The sequence below is a fragment of the Streptopelia decaocto genome, assembly GCF_964273445.1.
Source record: "Streptopelia decaocto genome assembly, chromosome: 5".
Taxonomy (NCBI): domain Eukaryota; kingdom Metazoa; phylum Chordata; class Aves; order Columbiformes; family Columbidae; genus Streptopelia; species Streptopelia decaocto.
The window spans coordinates 5,866,352-5,881,726 of record NC_138659.1 but is presented as its reverse complement, the minus strand read 5'-3'; the positions used below and the strand labels follow the sequence as shown (position 1 = coordinate 5,881,726).

Here is a 15,375-nt window from a genome sequence, read left to right as displayed (position 1 = left end):
ATAAATGCATACATGCATGCAGCTATGAAATATGATAAGTTATGATTTATCTACAACACAAGCAATCTTAACAACGGAGTTTTGAAAGAGTGACAGTGAGAGCAAAGTACACAGCACACTCCACGAAGTCCCAGGTGAGCAGAGCTGCCCAGTCTATTGCATTTGGAGCTCCAGACCCGCTTCAGATGGGCTCTGCAAGCTTTTGAAGCACCCTATGTAAGGAAAAGGAGTTTGGGACCAGGTCACAGCTAGGGAGGGCCTGACTGTGGAAGGAGGCTTGAGAAAAACAGAAAGAAGAGAAAAAAAAGAGAAAAGGGGAGAAGGGGAAAAGGGGAAGAAAAGGAGGGAGGGAGGAGAGGAGGAGAGGAGGAGAGGAGGAGAGGAGGAGAGGAGGAGAGGAGGAAAGGAGGAAAAGAGGAAAGGAGGAAAAGAGGAAAGGAGGAAAAGAGGAAAAGAGGAAAAGAGGAAAAGAGGAAAAGAGGAAAAGAGGAAAAGAGGAAAGGAGGAAAGGAGGAAAGGAGGAAAGGAGGAAAGGAGGAAAGGAGGAAAAGAGGAAAAGAGGAAAGGAGGAAAGATCCTCCCCCCACACACACCAGAAGAAAAAAAAAAAAGTGGATGAATCTGAGGCATGTAGACAGCAGAGATTTAGGACAGCAGTTTGCTACTTTGGGCTCTTGGGAAGTGACTTCACTTTTCCTAAGGAGGAGGAGGAGGAAGGGAGATGAACTCTTCCACAGCCCTCTCCCTTCCCTCACCAGGAAAACAACTTTATTTTTTAAATCCCGCACTCTCCTCCGTGCCCCCGCGCCAGCGGCGCACGGGAACTCCCCTCCGCACACAAACACCACACGCAGCACCGGCACCAGCCCCCGAACAGCCACGCACCTCACGCCTCCTCCCTCCGCCGCCGCCGGGAGGGGCCAGGCCGGGCAGCCGGGGGCAGCCGGCGGCTCCCGGGGCCGCGGCCGAGCCGGCAGGGCCCGCGGAAGGAGGAATCCACCTCAGGTCAGCGGGCGCTGCCACCCCGCGACACGGCCCGGCCGCTTCTCCTCAGGGAGCGACGGCGCTTCCCGCCCGCAGCCCTCGCGAGACCCCCCGCTCCCTCCCCTCACCCGGCGAAGGAGGCCCGGGCAGCGCCCGCCCCTCTCACCGCTGCCAGCCGAGCCGTCCTCCCGCCGCCGCGTCCTCCGCCTCCGGGGCTCTCTGCGCAGCGGAGCGGGGCCGGTGGGAGGCCGGCCGGGAACGGCTCGGCGGGCCGCGCAGCCGCCTCAGGGCCGGGCCGGCGCCGTCCACATTCCGGCGGCGGGCGGATGGCGGGGCGCGCGGGGGCGCGCGAGCGCCGCTCCCTCCCCCTGTGACTCCGCCGTGTCAGCGGCGCCGCCGGTAAACGGCGCTTTTCGGCCCCCAAGAAACGGTCCCGCTCGCAGAAAAGGGTTAAAGGCGTCAGAACTCTTGACTGCAACTTTAAAACTGTGGCAGCGACCCACAGATCGTGGTACTCTCAAAAAAAAAAAACAAACCCCACACCAACTTTTTAAAGTTTCCCTTTTGTACCCCAGTCTCGGTAGACAGTGTTTGCTTATCAATAGTGTGTTTGTATGGTTAAACAAATATTTAAATAGTAAATATACGTGTATATTTAAATAAATACCAGCATTGTTTATGTTTAAATAATAAGAGATTGTCCTGTTGGTTTCTTTTCTTTTTTGTCTTGCGTGTGAAACAAATTACATTTAAATTAACCACATAATTTATACAGCTTGTCTCTGCTCTTTTCACTTCAGATGTGGATCAGCAAAACCTTAAGGAATGTCAGTGCACAGTCTGAAATAAAATAACGTTGTTGGGTGAAAGACAAGCGGGCTGTGTCCAGCTGTGTCCTGTCTGTATGTTGTTTTGTCACTGTGACAATAAACCCCAACTTTGGGGAAAAAGCTGAAGTGCAATTAGTTGTAGCAGCAAAAACACGTAGCTCCGATTTTGGAGGAATTTTTAATGCACCGTCAGAGCACAGGTACTGAAAGCTGATACGTCCAAGTGTTTCGTTCTCCTGAATGCTCACTTGTATGCTGTAAGAAAAGCAGAGCAAGTTCTGAATGTGCAAACAGAGAGATGATTTATTGGGTTTATTTGGCTTTTTGCATTGCTGCGCTGTAACAAATCTGTCTCAAAGCTGGTGAGCAAAGGAGATGCTACACCAGTCCCTCACTTTGTTACTATTACATGCCTTTCCTAGTCATCCGCAGCTAGTGTAAATTAAATTATCTTCAGATAATTTTTATCAAACCCCAGGGTTCAGATAAACCACAGAAGCATGGAGAAACAACAAAAATTAAGGGGGAGGAAGGGAACAATTTTAATGAGTATTACAATAGAGGAATAATAAGAAAAAAGGTTCCCTGGTGTTGTACTCAGATGCTGCACGCTTGTGTAAGAATATGGGCGATAAACAGGAGGAACTGAAAGTCAGTATATTGATAACAAAAACTATGAATAAATTCTCATAACTGGTTATTGTTATGGAAAGGCAGAGCGTTCAGGAAGCACAGGTAGGAGAAAAGGAACATAGGGCACAAGAGGTAGTGAAAATCTTTGGATAATGGTGGAAAGGAAAAGAGCAGTGTCACAGCAAAGACCCCTTAGCAACCCACAAATGAAAAAGATCAAGTGCATGGTACTTTAATCTGAACAAAATCATCCAAAGCGTAGCAACTAGTGATAACGAGACTTGGACTAGGTAGATAGCTACTCAGAAAGGAATTTGGGAGGCGATATGGGTGACGGTGGTCATTAATTTAATAACTCTTCAAAAGGGAAGGAAGAAAAATCAAACCAATAGGCTTGAAGAAAATAAGTTTCAGCAAACTCACAGCTTGAATGCCAAACCCCACTGTAGTAAATCTAAGGCAAAGTACACTCTGCAAAGTTTGCCATCTCCTATAGAATCACCACGAAGGCTGCAAACAGAGCATCGCAATGAGAAAGCAAGCTAGCAAGAGAAGAGTCTGGCTAAATCTAAACCATTTCAATGGCTTTGCACCTTTTAAAAAAGCAGAAACTAGCTTAAATTACTAAAACCCACAACAAAGTGATTGTTGTAATATGTAGGGAAAATCCAGAAAGGTTAACATACAAAATGAGCTAAAACCATCAAAAAGCCATAGAGTGTAACAACAAAAAGATTACATGAAAGATTGCTGGGGAAGAACAGGTGCTCCTCATGTTTTTTGCATTGTTCTTCTCCAAAATGTCAGCTGTAATCAGATGGTTTACACGGTTAACAACAGCAACGTAAAAACAAATGATCAAGCTAAACTAAGGAAAGAAATAGGTTTTACTAAAGTAAGATGTGTACGGAAGTCGTGTGCCAGCTGTTTCAGCCAACATACTTAGCGAAATGGCTCAGCAATCTCTGAGCTATTAGCAATTACCTTCAGAACTCAGAGCTGAGAGTCCACAGGAGCAGGAAAAGGAAACAGTGCCTACCTTAAAAAGAAAGAAAAGGGTGGGAATCAGTCCAGCCAGCTTTACTTTGTGTCAGGCAAAATACTGGAACAAACTGCTAAGCAAATTATTTGTAAGGCCTTGGATGAGAAGATTAATAATAATTAATAATAACATCTTAAAAACAAATCGTGGAATCTTGACTTCAGCGAGGCTTCTGACGCTACATCATCTAATACTCTCGTAAGAAGGACAGAGCAGCACTGGCCAGACAAAACTTGTGTGAAATGGTTAGAAAATGGCACTCAGAAGTGGTGTCAAGTGATTCACCACCCAGTAAGTCTGTACCAAGTGAGATCTCCAGATGTTCGCATCCCAAGTCCTGAACTGCTTACGTGATGCAACAGGAGAATATCTTTTATCATATTTGTGGAGGATATTCTGTTCGAGTGAGAGCTGGAAGCATTTTGGAAGATGCAATTAGCATTGAACAAATTGTGATGAGTTGAACAAAGATCTGAAGTAAATAGGATGTAATTCAATAAGGCAAGAAACTATTATGTATAGCTGGGAATAACTGACTGCAAAAATATAAGCTGGAGACAAACTGGATAAGCAGTTGCTTTACAGAGAGAAGTCTTGAATCATAGCAGTTCCCAAATAGAAAATGAGTCAACAGCAATTCAGTAGTATAAAAAAATGTGACTGCTTTACTGAAATGTAGAAAAAGACTGTCAAACACAAGAAAAGCAAAGCAATTCTTCCACTCCACTGAGCTCCAAAAGGCTTTTGGTGAAGAACACTTCTCAGCTTCGGGCACCTCCTTCCAATGAGACAAATCTGTGGAGAACATACAGCACTACCAGAAGTCTGGACAAGTTGACCTTGAGTCATGCTCAAGTATGACTGAAAGAAGTTCAGCTGGACATCTGAAAACTCAAACACATATGATTGGTCAGCCTTGGAAAAAAAGGAGAGAATTTGATGTAAAGAAAGCAGTCTGTATGAGTACTGGAAAAGTAAATAAATGTATCAGCCCATTTGTTTGATAATGGAAATAATTGTTTTGCTGCATAATGAACTCCTCAGCTAAAACACATAATGGGACTTTCTTTTTTAGTGTACTTAAATCTTCATATCCTTAATATCCTGTGAGGTGTGATACAAATCCTGAAGATGCAGAGCATCCATACGTTGGGGGGGAAGAAATTAAGATCATTTCTTTTCAAATCCACCAAGAAAACAAACAAAACAACAACAAAAAAAATCAATGCCAGGCCTCTCCTGCATGATCCACTACAAGGAGCTGAAGGTGCACCACTACTGCACAGGTGGTGATACAGGAATCCAGTTGCACACTTAATTGGAGCTATGAAGCCCACGTGTATTTCTACAACCTGCCCTCTACAGAGCTCACATATAAACATTTGTCTTGGTAGAGGGAATTGCATTTAACCTTCTCTCTATTTTAGAATATACTATAGTGTGAAACTTGCATGGATGGCATGGTCCCATCAACTTTTTCTGTGTTTGTATTATTCTTGTTAAATCAGAATTTCTGAGATAAATATAAAACCTTACTGAGAGTTGATAACTACCAGCACTGGAAGGAAATACTCAGGAATAGGCTCACGCAGTGACTTTTCTCTAGGGAGGTTTGATACCCTTAAAATCAGAGGGCTGGTGCCAAACATCATATGCCAGAAGTCAAACTGCCTTCAACAGGTAATTAATCAACACTTTATGGGATGCATTTCACTTTTTGACTACTTATTGAGACTTTCTAGATACAAGCTGTGGAGAAGTTTGATGCATTTAGGATGTTCAGTACATTTCAAGTTTTCTAATTAAACAGTTACACAGCCCTAAATAAACACTGTCCACATAACCAAGAACAGAATATAGATAATCCATTTTATAATTTGGTTGTTAGTTTCCCATATTTGGTGGTTCAATAGTGAGTTGACAAGTTATTTCTGACAGAATAAATCAGTAAGAATCTGACAGTAACTGCAATGGAAACAATAGCTTATTTTTAGCAGTATTAAGTTGGAGAAAACACACAGAGGTTTTTCTAAAGTTTTGATTGTGAAAATGTGGCCTTTGTGTTCTTACAGCTATAGACTAAATTTCCAAATTCTTTCACATTTAGCTGCCTCAAAAAAAACCCAGTATTATTCTATTTTACAAATATAAATTGAGATCTACACTACCCAGTGTCAGAACTGAGACAGAAGGGAATGACTATAAAGTATTTTGACATTTTAATGAGATAGTGTGTAATTGCATAACCATACAAATCAACTTTAATTAAAAATGAGATTGTGTCTACTGAGATTTTAAAAGTTACCAATGTTCTTTTTGTAGAAATCAAACAATAATTTGTTATTCTTACATATCCGTGCTATATTTTAATGAGATTTGGTGTGATCTTTTTGTATGTCGCAGATTTACAAATTTAGGGCTTAATTTCCTTGTTACTTCTGCATGAGTCATTTAGCAATGCAGTTACTCTTTAGAATATTAATACCTCAGAAACTTAAGATACCATAATAACAGAAAAATAAAGACCTATGAGGAATTATTAATGGAAGACTTGTCTAACTTTCCAGAGAAGTAACAGAAGGGAATGAGAAAGCCTGAATTATAAAGATCATTATAACAATTTTGTGAATTAGACATTATTCAATAGTTAAGAGCCATTTGAAAACTACACCCAGAAGGATTCCTGTGGCATATAAACACCTAACTCTATAATATAATCTAGACGTTAAAGAGCAGCATCCCTTCTGTAGCTACACACTTCTTAGAGCCGTGTAGTTTGCAAGACGCAGCTGATGACATCTGCATAACACCATCAACAGATAAAACCCCTTTGCTACCTGTCAACATGTCCTGTGCCTTGTGAGGAGAAACACCATCCCTGTCCCTAGGGCTCAGCAGAAGACTTTCCTAGCTGTTAAGTTCCTGATGGCAATAAAGCTTCCTTTGACTTCGAAATTTTGCATAATAAATTTAACTTTTTTACTGTCTTTCAGTCAATTAGAACTATATATGACTACATATGGGACTGCAAGCACGCAAAGGGATTCTACTGGTCCTTTCTGTGTATCAGGATAAAAGTGACTGGGCTGTTTGTGGCCTTCTTGGCGCTGTAACATCTGAACTGAGTGCCAGGCTTCAAATGGCATTGTTAAAGGAAGGGGCTCAGCTCAGGAAATGGGCAGTAAAATGAAAGGAGCATCACTTCTCCTTTTTTGGGGGCAAGGAGAAGAGCACAGGTATCAAGGAAGCTGCCTCCTTCTGAGAAATGTGGATTTGATTGTCATTACTGAGCCCAGATTTCATGGGGAAAAAAAATCATTTCTACACTTTTAAGTATCTCAGGGTTGGATTTTTATATAAAACAGGGCTGGAAAAATCAGGTAATTTTAATGCAAAAGCTGATAATTATTATATTGATCTTTTGAAGACCTGCAGAGACCTAGAAGTAGAGATAATACTGCTTCATGTAAGCTACCACTTCACTGTTTATGTACTACAAATTCACTTGATAATCTAAGTTTTACAGAGGTCTTACCACTATGACTTATTTTTCTCTCTGGCTTGTGTATGGCATTATGAAAAAGCAGCAGAGTCTAAATCTATAGCAAAATTACCAAACCATTAAACAGAGTGTGCGGAAGTCAAATCAGTTTTCCTTGTATATTTTGCCTAACTGTTGTACACGTTATACACAGTGCACAACTGAATATGAGAGGTGCTCACGCACATGCTGTAGCCAATTATGTATCAGTCAATTAATGTAGACTATAATTGTGCTTTCCTTGAGATGCTCAGGTGACTATAGCTCTCTGTCAAAAAAACGAAGTAATATCTTTTATTTTTTCTTGGTACTTACATAGTTCCAATGCATGCATTTCATGATGCTGAGTTAGATCATCTTTATCTTGTTTTAACTACAAGAAACAAAATTAGGTAAGTCCAAAAATGTCTGACAGGAAACGCTGCCATCCCATCACCGAGTGCCTTTATCTTCATGCACATACACATATTGAGATCTGTCTATCTAAATATATATATATATATATGAGAACATACAGCCATACCCACACAAACACGGCATGGGGCAAATAAAGCCTTCCCTTTCATCAACATGTCTCTACTCAACAGCATGTGTACCTATTACAAGAAGCCCTGACCTTCAAAGCAACTCCTTCATCTGCAAGTTCTGAAGAATAAGAAAATTGGAAGTTGTGCGAGAAACTGTTTTCTGAAGAAAATATCCGTCACGTGGCTGCCGGTAATGTCTAATACCTAAACAGCCATGGGATTCAAGGTTATGGGAGCGCAGATCTCTTTCAGGCTTCAGAGAAAAGCTGACAAATGAAGAGCAATGAAGCAGTTCTAGTCTGATGACACAGTAGATTCCTGTGACAGAGAACTTCCAAAAACTTGAGAAGCAATAACTTGCTATGCTGCAGCTCAGTATTTAATCATCATGAAGAATTACAAGAACTGGTCACAGCTTTCGGGTGAGAGTGGTGGATCCAACTCGATTCTCCTTCCACCTTTAGTGCTGAGAAAGGTTAGTGATACCAAAAACGGTCCCTCCCACCGAGGAGGTCAGTTACCCTTCCTTTTGTGTACTTTAGTCAAACATCATTCCCTAGGTTGAAGGAGTGCAGAGCCCCTTCTAGAGGTCCTGGTTGTACAACCTGTGCCTGGGCCCAATCACATTTTAGTTATCTATGAACTTGTAAAATTCTCTGGGTTGTTTTTATCTCCTGCTAATAAACTTACATGGGTGGATACATCAGTTCCAGGGAGCTGCATCAGTCTTCTGAATAGTATTTCACAGAGAGACAGTGGTGTTGTTTGTTGAGGTATTTGCCAAAGATTCGTTAAGGCTAAAGGTAGCGCGTGGAATGTATCTTTTCAGGGTGATATCTCTTCAGGTCAGAGCGCCGCATGGCTTGTGAGCCTGATGGTTCGTACAGCGGTGGTGCTGGGCTTGAGCTGGAACATCCACATTGCATATCCCAGTATTCTCCTTAAGATTTGTGAGCTTGAGAAGTGCAAGACAAAGGCAGTTTGTTTCAGTCTCTGTCTCCTGACCCTTGTGAGTTCTAGCTGTTACACCTCAGAGATCAGTGTATAAACAGGTTTGCTCTCAACTAGTTTTCTACTAGGTGAGAGCAAACTACTAGTTTTCTGTTTCACTCACCTGTGTTGGGTAAAAACAGTTTTATATTGTCTATTTAATATGCAAATAGATGTATATATGCATACACACTTCCTGTGGAGGGAAATATAAGGTGTTTTTTGTGTATGAAAACAGAGGACGCCTCTTTATTTGCAGAGCACCGTTAACGGAAACATTGATAAGAGAAGCTGCTGCCTGGGAGAGACAGTCATAAACTGCAATATAAACAACCTTCTGATATCCAGTCTCTGAACTGAAGTTCCAGTACAGTCAAGTTGTAAAGACCGAGGACTTTAGGACGAAGACGAATAACTTATGTTCCGACTCCTGTTGATACACACAGGGAGCAGGTGTCTGCCTAGCAGAGCCATCGGAACACCAAAAGTATTAAGAGATACTGTGGCCTTATGTACGAAGGAGAAACTTCCCTAAGAGAACAGAAAGTGCGCTTCTCACAATATCTTGATTTTGTTAACAGGCTGAAGCTTTTCCTCACACAGTAACCTTCCATGTGCCTCAATGAGTATGTAATAAATACTCATTAGTCTCCAAGATACTCATGTCACTCTTGCTAAAATGAAATTAATTGAATGTCTTAAAAATGTATATACAATGTAAGCTCCATCTGCGCTCACAGTACATTCCAATCCTTTCGTTGTTTCTTTAGCAATTATATCAGTAGCTTATGTAGAAAAGTAACATTAAAAGTAGTCAACTAGCCAAACCACAAATACTATCTGTTCCTGTCTCGTAATGAGAGCTAATTCCACTCTTAGTTACTATTTTTCATTCAACTTACTGATTCTCTTCAGTCATTTTCCTTTTTCTTCTTCTGTAAATGCCGCCTCCTTCACCTGCTGGAATCAAAGAACAGTGGGCAGCATCACATGGCATGTCAGGTTACTACAGCCTTCAACCAACAAATCACCAAGTTTGAAAAAATCTCATTATTTTATTAACCATAAAAGACAGAAACTTCTTTTTACAAAACCCATGTTCTTTTTAACCAAGTGAAAAACTAAATTTAGTAGTTGAAACATTACATTAATAAAAAGTTTTTTAAGGTTAGGATTAACGATGTAATTCTTGATGACAATTTACCAAAAACAGATGAACATACACAACAGAACAAATTATACTGTACATTTACAATTCTGAAATTTCTGTGTTTCCTTCTGCAATTGCATTGCTGGAGTGGTGTGCAACAGCTTTTTACCAGTACAGTAATAATGAGAGACAGGAAACAGAAAATACTGTGCTGAAAAGAAATGTAAAAGTGGAGGAGGAAACTCTTAGTAAAAACGTACGGTTTTGCATTTGCCTGTCAGAGTAGACACGATATGTAGAATCCGGTAAAAGAATAAAGGAAATTACCATACAGCTATGATCTCCAAAAAATAATCTCAGCCTACCTAAACATACTAGACATGTTTCCACTGAAAATAAGCTTTTTATAAACTGTTTTTCAAGCAGCTACATGTTATAAAATTCATTTTTATTTCTAGGTCTCTTCTCAAAAACCACCAAAGGATGAAATGTAAAAACATCCCTCTGCAGTTGCCTGAACAATACACTTCTTACAAACTGCTACAACTGACATCTGAACAAGCAGCAGCTACTTGAGAGCCACACTAATACAAAACCACCTAAACTTACCTTCTGCAGTTATTCAGACATTAGGAATACCTAAGGCTCACTCGGGCCTTCACTTTTATTTTCCTGGGGGAACTGATAGTCCCATTTGTTGGAAAGGGCACTGGGCAAGTTTTGTACCCGGTGTGCTCACACCAAACCAGTACAAAACCTGGAGTCTTTATGGATGATACTCAGCAAAAATAATTGCTGGGAATTATCAGCACGTTCTCTTTTACTGTAGCATGTGATGCGACTACAGAGATGTAAGACAGCCCCTCTTTTCACTTGTAATATCAGAGCTCTACCTGTGAATTTGATTGGAAGAATTACTCAGACTGCAGTTTAGTCGTAACGCAATGACTGTAACACACACAAGTGTGGAGGATGCAGAAGCTGCACCGGCTGGAAGACGAGACCAGAGCATGGGGTTCACTCCTCATCTTGCCACTGCTCGCTGGGTGAACCCGAAAACTTGCTCAACCTCTACAGTTCAGCTTCCCCTGCCAAGGGAGAGTCACGCTGTGGTTTTGCGTGCAGCTAAGCAAAGGCACTGACTTGCTGTAGAAGACCCATGCTGACTGTATCACCCTGCCTTTCATTCTCCTCCAGTTTTAGAGTACAGGAGGAATCTCCCAGAAAGGAACAAAACTACATTGCTAATTTAGGTGGTTTTATACATACAGGCAAGCGGGAAATCTTAGAAAATGTAATTTTCTTAACTCTTTATCATCTCAGCTCATACATTACTGCTAAATAAGCCACTAAACTAAATAAAAGGCTGTTATAAAATGTGATGGGACAATGTTATGAAGGCAAAGAACACATTTCAACATAAGTACTGCTGGAGGAAGGAAAAGTAATAAAGGGTCATGCTTCTGCTTTTTGTTGAGACAGAGAAGAAAAGGAACTAATCAAGGAGCTAATGGACAAGATAAAGAGATGGCAGCACGTGGCACTTGGCAGAGGCTCTGAGCCCTCTCCGGGGGGATTCAGAACCCAAAAGGATGGTTATTTCAGCAGAGGGCACCAGAACAACAAGTATGTGGTAATGACTCTGACTTGCTCTGCCCACTGAACATTAAATCTCCGATATCCACACAGCCTCCAAGCTGCTCTGCATTCTTGTGATGCTGCGAATTCTTGTACTTTATAAGGCTGCCAAACCTTTGTCGTGCTTAGAGAGGGATGTTGCTGAATGACATTGAAAGCTCTGGGACTGAAATTAACCGGGCAATTCCACACAAGCAGAGAAGCAGGAAGGAGTACAGCGAGGATCTGGGGCACACTCTGCTACATCAGCATATTGCACCTCTAAATGTCAGGGGACAAGGAGGATAAGGAGATGGGACAGTTAAGTGAAACTTACAATAAGAAATCAACAAAGGGAGTTTCTTACCTTCCTTATCATTTCTTCTTTTTTCACAGCAACTGTTCACAGGGTACATTTACATTGGGGCTTTTGCACTCCAAGTAGCCTGAAAACACAAATGTTAATAACTGCACTGATATTCTGCAAATCTGTCATGCATAGCACTAAAGAACTGCAAAACGTTTTACAAATTTTTAAACAAATCTGATAATGTTTGGTGGTTATATAGTATTATTTGCCTGAGCAAGCTGAATGGTTGAGAGACAAGCATTCATGGAGGAATATTAATTTTACACTTGTGCCCTTCACATTCCTTTACATCCTGTTGTCTGAAGGAAATCTAAACCTTCTATGTTATGGTCGAGATACTGAGCATGTCCTTCCACTGCGGAAGGCTTCATTTTGCCATCACCCTCTTGTTATGTTAAAATATGCACATACAACTAGTTCTAAAAGTTGCATATGGATTACATGGGCGTGGACAATATTCAGCATACTCATTAATGAGTACTGGGGCTTTCTGCAATTACACTGGGCAGATATGCTTTGGCCTTCTGCTTTTGTCAGTGGAATTTTATAAAGGTGCAAGAATCTTACACTTCGTTAACATCATGGTCAAGCACAAAAAGTGCTAAAGATTTTCTTTTTTGTTATCTTTTGGTTTATATGATATACATAAGAATCTTGGCTGTGTGAAGTAACAAGGACATTTTCTTAAATGCTTGCAGCCAGCTGGAAAACTACTTAGTTCTTGCCTTTCATTCTGATATCACAGGTTTCAAAATGAGCAATTTTCCATAATCATGAGCTTTACAGGTCACATAGATAATTGAAATAGCAAACTGAAACATTCCCAACACATTAAAAAACCCTTCTTTTTATGAAGACAGCTATTCTGCTACTACAGTTTCATAACAGTTTTATATGGAAAGAGTTATATACAAATTGAACCAGAAGATGATACAATTTGACAGTTACACTGGTATTTTACCTATTTCTCTCAGTCATACAGGCTAACATGGGGATTCATTTCCAATGTATAATCTAAAGAAAATTACTAGGGTGGCCACAAACGTAAAATCCTAGAACCATGCCCACACATTTCCCTTTTGGAAAGAAAAAAAGAAAAGGAATGGAAAATTGAGATGATATGTTGTAGACTCAAAACTAACTCCTATGGGTTTATAAGGACATAAGCAGCAATGTGAATAACTAAATTACAGCCTATTTAATAATTAGCTGAAGTAAGATATGAAAGCACTGATCCTAAAAGCAAATACCGTTTTGTGTTTCATATGCTAAAGCAATGTGTCATATACAAAGAAATGCTGCATAACTGGGGAAAGCAGACATTAAAAATAATCTATACATCTTGTGGAATCAGTTGCCAAGAGAGAACAAGCTCATCTACAAATTTCTGAACTTATTTTAAAATGCAGAACAAAAATAATCATTAGAAAGCGTTACTGCGATGGAGGCCTAAAATGGGGGTTGAGATTTAAAGCACTCACCCTTGCAATGTTACTTAACAAGAACCACAAGTCACTTCAGATCCCACTTCTTTAAATTAAAACAATGCAGTACCGTGGTAAACTACATTGTAGTTGTTGGTAGCAAGTAAATACTGGTAACCGAATTCACTAAGTGGGAACAGAATTAAATGCTCAGGGAAAAATTAAGCTACCTGAAAATGAAAACCTTTCAGCAATATAGGAACCGTGTACAGAAGCCACGTATAGGAAGTGGCAGAAGTCTCCAGATTGGAGTATTAAACCCCAGACTGAATAAAACACCTGAATGATGCACCCTATACAATCACCTGCTTTAAACCTGGACACAAGAGGATTCGCTCAGGCCTGGGCCAGTACTAGTTTCTGTGGCTTTAAACCAAGGTTGCAGAGCGCACCTTCCATTCCAGCTCCTGGTGCCGGCTCCTGTGTCTGAACTTACTCTTCCTTACTTCCTGAACTTCCTTACTCAGAACTCCAGCGAGGTTCACGTTTCTAGCATAACTTCGGAGAGGAGTCTGCAAAAGATGGCAATTGCGGATTGAGAATTTTATATGTTATGTACAGTTTTAAATTAGAAAAACAGGACGAAGATGATAATTAAATTGATCGGGAACAATGCTCAGAGATACTACTTAGATCATTTCCAAGAGGGAAGACTAATTAGACAGGACTATCACGAATTAGATTTTTTTTTTAACAAACTATGCTGCAGTTTGCCAAATGGTTACATGAAAGCTTGTGCTGCAGGACAAAGACTCTTACATAATTTATACAGTCATTAAGAACAAGTGGTATTCATGTTTCATTGGGGCATTGTAGGAAATATTACAATGCCAACAGAATGGTAAAAATATAATAATGTACTAATCTATGATGAACCTTAATTTCCGAATCTGGCTAACTATGATGTTCTTGATTAAATAATTCATTCGGATATTTTATTATGTAATGATGGTACTAAGGATTCTGATGCTTACAAACATTGCTTGGTTTAGATTTGTTTGTAGACTTCTAAATCTTTCCTGATAATCTTCTTGAAATAACAGTAAAACTGCCATAAAGATTCACACTTAACTAAACTGCCCAATTTACACCTCTCATGTAACTCATAGTAAGTTAAATGTGGTTTTTGTAAAGTTCAGAGCATTCCGTGTTCATAAGATCCCAAATGCCTGTGAATATGGCATAAAACCCCCGTTTTCAGAAAATAATTTAATAGCTCTTCTTAATAATATTTTATTCAAGCAGTAATCCCTGATAAGCACTAAGCTAAATTGTTTTGGTGGAAAAGACTAAATAGTAGAGACGGTTTATTGAATAAAACTGAGAGTAATAATACATTTAGCTACTCTCGCATTTCTAATAAAGTTAACATGAAAATATGTCTGTGATCAATAAAAAAGTCCAAAACAGGGACTGAAGATTAAAGTCCTGCAGTTCAGCTCTGTTATATGTTTCCGCGTTTCTGTCTCCGTGTCACAGCCCAGTTTCCTTTTGCAGGTTGTTCTCAAGCCTCTGTTTCTGGTCACTCCTGACCCGACACTGCGCTGTTTCAATGGCACCTCCATGTCGTGCCATGAACTGACAGCACAGGGTGTGCTCCTCACAGGCTATAAAGTGTTCGGAATTGCGGTGATTCCATGTGCAGCATCCCGCACTGTGACCTCCCGCCTGCAGCGGGGCACATCCAGATAAAACCTGCGGGGAATGGGATGGGAACACCAAACTCTTTTCTCGTTGGCAAATTAGGAAACAGATTTGGATCAATTCCTTAGCAATTTATACCACAGTTCACGTTTTCATCAAGCAGGAATCAGTTCAACGCTACCTTGAAATATCCTGAAGTTAAACAATTATTTCTCAAAGCACTTTATCAGTATGTGCTAACTACATGCAGCATGTCTTCAGGAACACTTGTAAGATATTTCAGAACTTAAATGTTTTCAGTAGCCCAAGCGCAGTTCAGACACTGCGTGATACAGAAGGGCTTGGTGAGGCCCCAACATCTTACCTGGGGAGCTGTTTGAGGGCGAGGATGAATTAAATTTGTCCTGCAGCAAAGAAACCTACAGGCGACCTTCTCCAGCAGCAGCGCCAGTTCTGGCTCTGGGAGCAAAGCAACGGGGTCTTTGCCTTGCACAGCCACCTACGTGAGAACAGCACTCACGTGTGGTTTTATCCCTCTAAGCAAGGAAATAACCCATCCCCAG

The 15,375-nt window shown here is 40.7% G+C and overlaps 2 protein-coding genes across 16 annotated transcripts in view; both read right to left on the bottom strand.

The window, feature by feature from the left end:
- RABGAP1L (RAB GTPase activating protein 1 like) overlaps nt 1–1,574 on the bottom strand; it is a gene marked incomplete at its 5' end in the record, with an annotated part of 227,171 nt that extends 225,597 nt beyond the window's left edge. Inside the window, one exon of one of the 3 annotated variants that reach the window (XM_082054685.1) lies at nt 1,151–1,574. Of the gene's footprint in view, nt 1–885; nt 906–1,150 lie in introns of those variants that run through there. The other 2 variants (XM_082054683.1, XM_082054684.1) reach the window with 2 other exon arrangements.
- Nucleotides 1,575–1,716: 142 nt separating this feature from the next.
- On the bottom strand, nt 1,717–13,604 carry LOC309440757 (uncharacterized protein). Of its 13 annotated transcripts, none has more exons than XM_082054815.1 (10): nt 13,561–13,600; nt 11,682–11,760; nt 9,450–9,507; nt 8,672–8,743; nt 8,248–8,512; nt 7,346–7,403; nt 4,300–4,373; nt 3,432–3,486; nt 3,188–3,254; nt 1,717–2,069 (listed from the first exon to the last, which is right to left on the bottom strand). In XM_082054815.1, exons 5-10 carry the CDS (start codon nt 8,278–8,280, stop codon nt 1,781–1,783), a joined length of 576 nt encoding a protein of 191 aa, XP_081910941.1. In that variant the 5' UTR covers nt 8,281–8,512; nt 8,672–8,743; nt 9,450–9,507; nt 11,682–11,760; nt 13,561–13,600; the 3' UTR covers nt 1,717–1,780. The 13 variants fall into 13 exon arrangements, 10 of the variants coding, with proteins under 10 accessions (XP_081910941.1, XP_081910942.1, XP_081910938.1 ...); XM_082054816.1 differs by having other exon boundaries at nt 9,450–9,504; XM_082054812.1 differs by lacking the exon at nt 8,672–8,743 and having other exon boundaries at nt 13,474–13,604.
- Nucleotides 13,605–15,375: the final 1,771 nt, after the last annotated feature.